Raw genomic sequence first — 10,258 nt, forward strand, 5'->3', positions numbered from 1 at the left:
ACAGAGACTGTGCAAGATCAGGGAGGACGAGGAGCAGGTCCTGCTCGTGGTGCCTTACTGGCCCACTCGGACTTGGTTCCTGGAACTGGTGCTCCTCGTGACAGCCCCTCCTTGGCAGATTCCTCTGAGGAAGGATCTACTGGCTCAGAGACTTTGTGGCACCCGCGTCCAGACCTCTGGAAACTTCATGTCTGAAGGTTCAAGGTGAACCTAGCGGAGGTTCTAGGTGACCTACCCCAAGAGGTAGTTGACACCATCACTTCGGCGAGAGCACCGTCTACGAGACATCCATACCTTCTTGGGACCTGTCTCTAGTGCTCAGAGCACTACAGCAGGGCTCATTTGAGCCTTTGTAGACAGTTGAGCTGAAGTTTTTGTCAATGAAAACTCTGCTCCTGCTTGCATTGGCCTCCATCAAGAGGGTAGGGGACCCGCACGCATTTTCGGTCAACGATTCGTGCCTAGAGTTCGGGCCGGCTGACTCCCAGGTAATCCTGAGGCCCCGGCCCGGCTATGTGCCCAAGGTTCCCACTACTCCCTTCAGGGATCTGGTGGTGAGCCTGCAAGCGCTGCCCCCAGAGGAGGCAGACCCAGCCCTAGCTTGGCTCTGTCCCGTCCGAGCCTTAAGGTGCTACGTAGACCGGACGCAAAGCTTCAGGACCTCAGACCAGCCGGCTGCCTACTTATACTCACGCTGACGCAATAATCGCATGCCAATGTGCATTGGCTCGTTTAGTTTACACTCGAAGTAGATTGGTCTCTCTAAGCGAGATCCCAATTTGTCGGCCATCCGACGTGACGTCTCCGTTGATGGTATTTAGCACTTGGCTAAGCGTTCAATTGCAGCTGGGCCGACATCAGGGATTCCATGACTAACAATTTGGGGGGGCAATTAGAGTTTTGCAAAAAGAGTGCATGAGATTTGCAAATAGAGCCTAACTGCCTGAACGTGTTTAAGGTTTAGCAGAAAGAGTGCTTTATTCTACAAATTGGTTTAAGCTAGTAAGAATTTGGTTCAGAGATTGGGGTTTAGTGTTTTAGCAATTCAGAAAAACTGTAAATTATTTGTACCCCCTTGCAATTTTTTTACAGTGTATTTTTTTACAAGTACATCTAAGTATATATAACAAAATTCACTGTTTTCTCACAACTATAAACACAATCACAAAACTACACACCAACTTGTACAAACCTCAAACTTTCGTGCAAAATGAGGGCATCAGTTTTGCAGAAAATTGGAATGTGTGTGAAAATTGGTGAAATGTGTTAAAAGTTTTGAGAAATTTGTCTTTGTTTCGAGAACTGAATGAATGGTTTAGGAAATTGAGCCAAATGAAGAAAAACTCTTGTAAACTCCACTGCACACTGAACAAGCAAAAGACAGAAGATAGTAGTGTTTTACATTCGTCATATCTGTGTGTAGTTTGACATGTATATGGCTAAACATTTGATGTTTGTGTGTAGAGTTACTATGCAAAAACAGCTTTTTTAGTTAAAATAGTTTTAAAAGAAGTATTTGCTTTTGCAAGTGATGCTTAATGTTTTGCATGTTTTGTGCACGTTTTGTGGTTTTGTGTGTAGAGTTTAGAGAAAAGAAGCCATAGTTTCAGAAACTGTGTAAGCAATTTAAAAAACACCAACTATAAAGACCAGATAACTTCAAACGAATGTTACATTTGTGTTATTGTTCATAACTTAGAGAGAACCATGACACAATGTTCTGAGAATATTCCTTGTTAGTTGGGAGTCTCCAAATAAGAGAAACAATGAAGATATTAAAGATCATAGGTGAAATCATCTGAAGTTGCTTTTACAGTTTTTTTCCAATTGCAAACATCCCTTTGTCCAGTCTGTAGTCACATTTTCACAACTCTTATACACAATTAGCACAACATTGGTCTGTTCTTATCATACCATTAACAAATTCATGTTGTTTTCACACAATATTCAGTCAATTAACATGTTTCTAAAATGCTTAAAGTTTCTTTTCACACAAGCTTACCCCATTCCCAAATCATGGATCTTTCTCATCTTTTTTATTTATTTATTTATTTATTTTTTTACAAATGCTTAAACACAGCATGACAGAAATTAAGACCTAATGTTCCAAACTTTAAATATAGTGCAAAACCTCTACTTCTGCAACAACAGCAGCAGCTCAAAAGTATTGAAACAATCTCTCTATATAAAATATTGTAACAACTGATAAGCATTTTTAAGAAACAGATAATAGAAATAGTTGATTCCAGTCTCATTTGGAAGAATAGTCCCCCCCACCCACTGGAAAGCAATTTCAATCAAGGTTCCAACTGAATTTCTGCATAAAGGACCCTATTGTTTCTATTGTATATTCTATAAAGTAATGACTCATTCAGTTTTAGACAGTACATTGCCAAGAATGAACAAATTCAACACTTTAAAAATGTAAAATGGGTTTCAGTTGAAGGTAACTAAATTACAAAAAACAATGGATTTTTGTATTGCCTATATGCAGGTAGAACTGAAACATGACAAGCAATGCAGTTCCCTTTCAAGGGAACTTCGAACTGCGTCCTCTAGGGGGCGCTATGGGGAACGCCTCGTCGTGACCCGTGTCTGAAGTATACATTGAAAAAACACCAACAACACGTTGGCCGGCGACAGCCCATGACGTCACTACCGGTGCGACTATTAGTATAAATAGGCGCCGGGAGAACATGTCATTCTCTTCTTCGTCTTCAATGACTGTTTTGTTTGAAGCGTGCATTTGAACGTGGTAAGAGCGATCTCTATCCTATTATTATGGCGAGCACTAGCAGAACGTTTAGAGGATGTGTGCATCCGTGTCATCGCTATTTGACACCTGATGACACACACGATCTCTGCGTTTTTTGTTTGGGCGAGGAGCACGCACGCGATGTCCTTGAGGGGGCAATTTGCGTGCATTGTGAGCGTTTTTCGAAGAAAAAACTCCACTCTCGTTTGTCTCTTTTTTCAAGAAAAGAGGGGCAGCCATCTGCTTCCCGCGGTTTATGACCCGCCGCTGCTGAGGCACGGAGGAGAATGAGCTTGTGGGGATCGCATGTGGATCTGGCCGATGAGTTTGAAGAGGGGTTTTCCATCCTCCTGCCCTGCGTATGATGAGCTTTTGGAAGTTATGGATCGTGCCACGGCGAGGCTGGACTTGCCGTGGAAGCGGCCCAAGAAAGTGACGTCGCGAGGTTGACTCGATGAGCGTTTTCTTTCTGGCCATAACCCTCCAGCTTAGGTGAGCCTTCCATTTCTTCCTGATTTGCATACTGAGATCGAGAAGGAATGGAAGAGGCCGTTTTCCTCACGCATCTATCGGTTCCAGCATACGAGTTATGCCAACATCGAGGCGATGCGTGAAAACGGCTATGAGAGGATGCCCCCTGTAGAAGAGACGCTGGCTAGCTATCTCTCTATCTTAAAGGAATCCATTTTGATTCCAAGCCTGGAGCTCTACCCCGGGCCCAGGAGTCTGGCCCTAACAGATAAGTTTGGGTATGTAGCCTAGGCCTTTGGCCGTAGGGGATAAAGTCACGGACAGCCGTCTGACGTCCCAGGGGCAACTCACCATGAAAATGGTAAAGTTGGTACTTAGTGCTCGCCATGGTTCTGGCCCGCATTCCCCTCAGCATGGCGGCGTGGGTATACCGTTCCCCATAGCGCCCCCTAGAGGACGCAGTTCGAAGTTCTCTTGAAAGGAAGGTTGAGTAGGGAACGAGACACTGCGTCCTCTAGGCTTCCTGCCATGCTTCGAACGCAAGCTTCAGACGAAGAAGTGAATGACATGTTCTCCCGGCGCCTATTTATACTAATAGTCGCACCGGTAGTGACGTAATGGGCTGTCGCCGGCCAACGTGTTGTTGGTGTTTTTTTGAATGTATGCTTCAGACACGGGTCACGACGAGGCATTTCCCATAGCACCCCCTAGAGGACGCAGTGTCTTGTTCCCTACTCAGGGAACCATGGTTACATAAGTAACCTGAGACGTTTTTGTAAAGTCATCAACTGTTAGTATTTTGACAGTCACTGTGCTATGATTGACTATATGTTCCTGTTGGATACAAAAGTAGTGCTAATGTTTTGACCGAATGACTCGATTTTGAATCGGGTTTGCTGTGTTTTGATAGAGTTATGTAGAAAAAGTAAGTCAAGCTAGAGTCACCCCCCCTCCCCCTCCCCTCAGCTAGAGATTTACTGCTAGCCAATCCAGCTTTATGCCTTAGATCGAGTTGGTGACTCTCAAACATATTGGTTTTGGGATGCACCATTCCATCTATGAGCTGCTCTTTCAGAGTGCCACGAGAGCCCCTTAGAACGGTATCCTAAAATCCATGTTATGGTAAGTGTGCACGTGAAGGCTTTGTGCACTTTCTAAAATCCACATTGTGGTAAGTTCGCACGCTAGTTCTTTGCGTTCTTTTCTAAAATCCTATATGGTGAGGGCTTCGCGCGGTTGCTTCGTGCCCTTTCTTGAGCTGGTTAGAGCCCCATTCACCTTTTGACCAAATGACTCGATTTTGAATCGGGTTTGCTGTGTTTTGATAGAGTTATGTAGAAAAAGGTATTCAACATTTTGAAATGTAGAGTTTGTATTTATTTAACAAAATGTGGTTTTGGCCAGAAAATTTACTTTTTGGCTAATTGTGTGATGTAGGTTGCTGTGTTAAGAGTCTAGAAAAAGTACTTTAATATTGGTAAACGCTCGTTAGCAATTGAAAAAAAAAAACTGTATCACTTTAACACCATTGTGGTCATAAAAAATAGTTTGATTTATGTAAAATGGCATCAGAATTCCCTGATGTAATTGGACACAAGGGTTGATTATGGGATGTGGGTTGGATTTCAGATTGAAGTGAACAAGCAGCTGTGTGTGAGGGGGAGGGGAGGTCAGAGGTCAACTCAATGCTGATGTTTTACATGAGTAAAACAGCAGTAGTGAGGAAGTGTGTGTGTGTGTTTTGAAAGCATGCGTGTGTGTGAGAGAGAATGTGTGTATGTGTGTGTGGTTCAGGTATTCCCTACGTTATGGGGACAAAATGTCCCCACAAAGATGGCAATATCCAAAATCCTTGCCCTTGTGGGGACATTTTTTGGTCCCTGTGAGGAAACAAACTTACCATACAGGATTAAGTTTTTCTGAAAATCTAAAAATGCAGAAAGTTTCCTGTGAGGGGTAGGTTTAGGTGTAGATTTAGGCGATCGAAAATATAGTTTGTACAGTCGAAAAACCATTACGCCTATGGAATGTCCCCATAAAACATGGAAACCCAACATGTGTGTGTGTCTGTGTGTATATGTGTGTGTACTTACGAGAGCACGTCTCCCACATACGCATAGTAAGAGCAGCAGAAAGGAGGAACCCCATCACAGCAGTACTCAATACAGCTGTCGCACTGAGCGTCTCCATGACCTACCAACACACACGTACACAATATGATTGATATAAAATATTAATAAGAAATAAATAAGAATATTTGTTCAGTGTCAACTGATTTACAGTATCACTGGCATCATAAATATATTCACATTTTCACCATTTAGTGATGTGCATTAGGGTAGTGGAAATTCACGATCTGTGTTATTTTAGTATTTAGCAGTTTTAGTTACAGTAATATTTTGAATTAGATTTAATTTTTATATTTTCCATTTTCAATTTAAGTTTAATTAAAGTTTTAGTAATTCTGTTGTGTTTTGTCATTTTTATTAGTTTTTTAATATATATATATATATATAGATATATATATATAACTAAATTATATATATTAGTATATATATATAACTAAAAAATGAGAAATGCTGCCTTGGCAACTAGCTGAAAATGTATTTTATTTCAGTTAATGTTTGTTTGATTTCAAGTAATGAAATTTTATTGTTGATTTTATGTCTATATCATCTGTTATGATTATTTTGAAATACTTTTTATTTGAAGCACTTTAACCATTGCGTATGAAATGGTTAAATGCCTTGCCTAGTGAATTGTAATTCCATGAAATTCAACCCAGTCTTATGACCTGTGGTGGGCCATCAGGGCCAGCAAGGCCTTCTCTGCTGGCCTAAACACATCAGAATCACTGACTTAGTTTTAATATATTTTTTCCATGAATGTGTATTAAATTATTCCCAATAGTCTATTCTCTTCATTTCATAGCTTTTCTCTTGGTTGCGCTGCTTCCAGTAGTTTATGTTTATGTTTATATTAGAGCTTTTATGCAATCATATTTCAGCAATCATGTGTTGCCAGGGTCAAAGAAATCAGCCTTGAGGCCTTCAGAATCAACAGTGCGGGCAACTGTAACTTAAAATAAATGGCACGGTTTAACCAATCAGATTTTGAGTTGATGACACCGGGGCCATCTAGCAGGCGTACAATAACGTCGGCATTTTCACGTCCTTTGATAGGATGGTCAGAGAGCATACTAGTAGTCAAGAGGTAGCAAACAGCACACCGTAAATAATTTTTGTTGTTTTCACAGTATAATTACCGTATTCTCAGCTTTTCTTACTGTATACATTGTGAACAGTATTATTGTTGATTTCCAATACATTCTGGGAAAATATTGGCCTACTGTAAATCTAAATACAGTAGTACTAAATGACCGTGAAAAACAAACACACACCTCCTCGGCAACGGCTCTGTGACAGATTCATCGTGAAGATGAAAGCCCACTAGAGCATGGTAGGTTAATTTTCATTTTTGATTTTTTAATCACTTTATATGTTTTATTCTGATGTTATGTGCAAGATATAAAGGAACATTTAAGTTTCCATAAGAATCTAAGCGCTTAATTTCCGAGTCAAGCTGTGCTAACTGGCCTTTTCCTCCCGCAGCGGCACTGGCAGACCAGTGAGGAGACTCGTCGTGAAGATGAAAAGTCCTAGGAGTATGTTAAATTGGCAGGTACATGTTAAAACACATGGGGTGGGAATCACAGGGTACCTCATGATACGATACGATACATCGCTCACGATACCAATAGTATCACGACACAGCAATTCTGCGATACTTTATATATATCTAGACGATCCTATAATCATACATCACGATATCTAACTATGAAAACAAAATGCCTGTGGTTTCCTCTCTTCATTCATGTCCAAACTGCTGAAAATTCTGTCAAAATTCAGCAAAAATGAAAATTCTGTCATCATTTACTCACTATCAAGTTGCTTTCTTCTGTTGAACATAAAAGTTATTTTGAAGAATGTGGGTAACCAAGCAGTTGCTGGTCCCCAGTGATTTCCATAGAATTTTTTTCCTTCTATCAAAGTTAATGGGGACCAGCAACTGTTTGGTTACCCAAAATATCTTTTACGTTCAGCACAAGAAAGAAATTAATACAGGTTTGGGACAACATGAGAGTGAGTAAATTTTTGGGTGAACTATCCCTTTAATGACAAGAGGCAGCATGTTTAGAACAATTAGTCTACTGTCACTTTAAGAGCTGCACGCATCCGTTTTTCTTTACTTTCACTTTAGACATAACCAACTGTGTTTATATGTAAACCTTGTGTGTTTTTGACAGTATTAGCTCAATCAGCCGCGAAAGATTACGCTTTTTAGCGTGCGCGCGCCTCAGGTGTACGCGCTCAGAACAGCAAGTCAGAGCAGCACGCGAATGAAAAGTTTAAACGGCAAGGCTTTAAGTTTAAAGCACATGCAAATAATGCAGTTCTTGCATATAGCGTACTCTTTGTTGATTTTGTTTGTCCCATCAATGGTATAAAAGCCGAGGTGGGTCCAGACTTTGGACTTAAACGTGGCTGGGGCATCTGATCTGTTATTTAATTTACTCACACTGCTGTCAGCCATCCCCTTAAAAAAACTATTTTTCTTAGGCTAGTTAACTTATGTTCACGTTTCCCTCATTCATGTGTTGAGCACCACCTCGAGGAGCCATGAAGTACCGACGCTTGGAGCAGTTAATAAATGTCTGTAAGAACATCGTGGTGGACTATTTTAGTCATTTTGATTAGGTTAATATTGATTCTTTAGCTAGAGATGATATATGTGGTTCAGCTGTGGCTGCAGTGAAAGGAAACTTGTCGAATTGTGTTAATTGGGTTTCTTGCTTTAGTAATGGCATTCATTCTCGCTACATGAGATACCTGTCTGTGATGCAACGCCCTGTTATACTGCATTTCTGTATCATATTGATGGTTTCTATAGCCATGGCGACATATTGATGTGAATTAATTCAGGTAGGACACCGCAGAAGGCCTACGTGTGAAATGCACGGCCTTCCACTGCTTATGACACACAAATTGCATCATTCCAACACAAGTTTTGCATCTAATTTTGAGAGTATAACAAAAAAATGCACACAAATTTTTCAGATAACTTCATAAAACAAAAATATGAACATAAATGTTCTTCCACTATGGTCAAAAACATTACTAATTTTAGTTAGAAAATATTGTTTAAAATGTTTGGATATTTTTAGTGGAAAACAAGACAGATAATGATAAGGGATATTATATTTTTGTTTCAGTTGTTCAGGCTTGTCAGTTGTAAAGACAAAAGACACTTTGAGAACATTACTGTGTGCATTGAAATTAAGAACATGCATTAGGAACATGAACTGAGACAAAACCGATCAATCAGAATGATCAAAACCTCCGCCTCTATGCATGCAGTCTGCAGTATGTCTTAGTATCTAGTGTTGTGTTGGAGGGCCGAGTTCGTCTGTTCCCATCATTCCTGCCAATGACAAACGAGTCTGATCCTGCAGAAAGAATCATCAGCTCTCATTTGTTTCTTCTTGCTCAGAGCTCTTTAATGCACCAAACACGCCTGCTGGATTTATGTTGGCAACAAATGCTATTGATCTGTGATTAAGAGTGCTTTACGACACATTTCACGATTGAATTTACACTGCTGGTCAGGGACGTGCACAGACATTTTGAGGGGCAGGGGCTCAAGTGGAAAAAAGGGCACTTCTCATATTTATTTTAATTTTTTTCCTAAACAAAATGTTAAATATATTAACACAACTCTGACTTACTTACCAATTTATTTTAATTCCCTCACACTCACCCAGTTGTTTCATTTTTCAACAGATGTCTACAAAATAATCAGTTCACAATGTTGTTATAATTACACTTACTGCACCATGCGCACGCACACGCACACACACACACGCACACACACACACAAACAAACTGATGGTGACAAGAACTTTGTTTCACATTTGAGAGAGGGCTGTTAAGATCTATCAGCATACAACATGAAGAATGGATAGTTATTATGATGAGGAGCCTGAGATCAAAATTATGAAGTTATTGTTTAAGGCAGGACACTTCATGTACTGTTCAATTTTGAGATTTTGGTCTATTTTGCTTCTATGTCTTCTTTTGGTCTAATGGAAAGGAAATTTCCAAAATACACATTAAGGTGTTTGTTTTAAGCCTACTACCCTCATCTGTTTGCTTCTGTAGATTTCTTCTAAAATAGCCAAAACAAGCTATCTGCATATATAAACATAACATTTCAAGGAAAAGTCTCTTGATGTAAGTCATTAACTAATAACTGGGGACGTTCTGTGGTGATATGCTTTAGTTATTTTGTTTATCCTATTCATCTGCAATGCCTTGTGTCAAATGTATGCAAATCAGCGCATTTTAGTTACTTAACGGATTTGCATATCAATGTGGCGATTCTGATGACGTTATTAATTTTACTGTATTCAGCTGTCATTTCTCCATTAAGTTAGCCTGATATGCCCATAATATATTGCCTTAGCTAAACTTTAGCTAACTTATTACATGGTAGCTCATGAGTCATGGATGGTAACTAGACAAATTAACTATATTTGCATTTCGTCTTTTGGATAATTAGCTGTAAATTGGAGGCACAGGTAGCTTAGTCTTTTGTTCATCACCACTCACCACCACACCGAGACAAACACAACTGGGAAGGGAGGGAGGGCTTCACTTCTGCGGCTCTCTGCCAGTCTGTAATCAGTGTGTGCTACACTGCTGTGCTGCGCGCCTGCGCGGAGACGCGGAGGAAAGAAAGGCATCGGAACTCGACAGAACCTCAACATTTCCCGACCCGACCCGACCCGACCTGATATTTTGATTTTTTATTTGTTTGACAGAGAAAGCTGTGCACAAACAGAAACATACACACGCACACATAATACATATATTATTTTATTTATAAAAAAAAAAAAAACTCCCCAGAAAAAAGGGCACTTTCTCTCAAGGAAGAAAAAGGGCAGGTGCTCAAGCCCCCTTTGATGTCTATGTG

At 40.2% G+C, this 10,258-nt stretch overlaps 1 protein-coding gene across 1 annotated transcript in view; it reads right to left on the bottom strand.

The window, feature by feature from the left end:
- cyyr1 (cysteine/tyrosine-rich 1) overlaps positions 1–10,258 on the bottom strand; it is a 22,188-nt gene that overhangs the window by 9,948 nt on the left and 1,982 nt on the right. The window contains exon 2 of the mRNA XM_016538056.1: positions 5,320–5,419. Coding sequence (XP_016393542.1) covers positions 5,320–5,419 — 100 coding nt within the window. The remainder of the gene's footprint in view (positions 1–5,319; positions 5,420–10,258) is intronic.

This window comes from Sinocyclocheilus rhinocerous, unplaced genomic scaffold (genome assembly GCF_001515625.1).
Source record: "Sinocyclocheilus rhinocerous isolate Xijiao unplaced genomic scaffold, SAMN03320098_v1.1 scaffold2051, whole genome shotgun sequence".
Lineage (NCBI taxonomy): Eukaryota > Metazoa > Chordata > Actinopteri > Cypriniformes > Cyprinidae > Sinocyclocheilus > Sinocyclocheilus rhinocerous.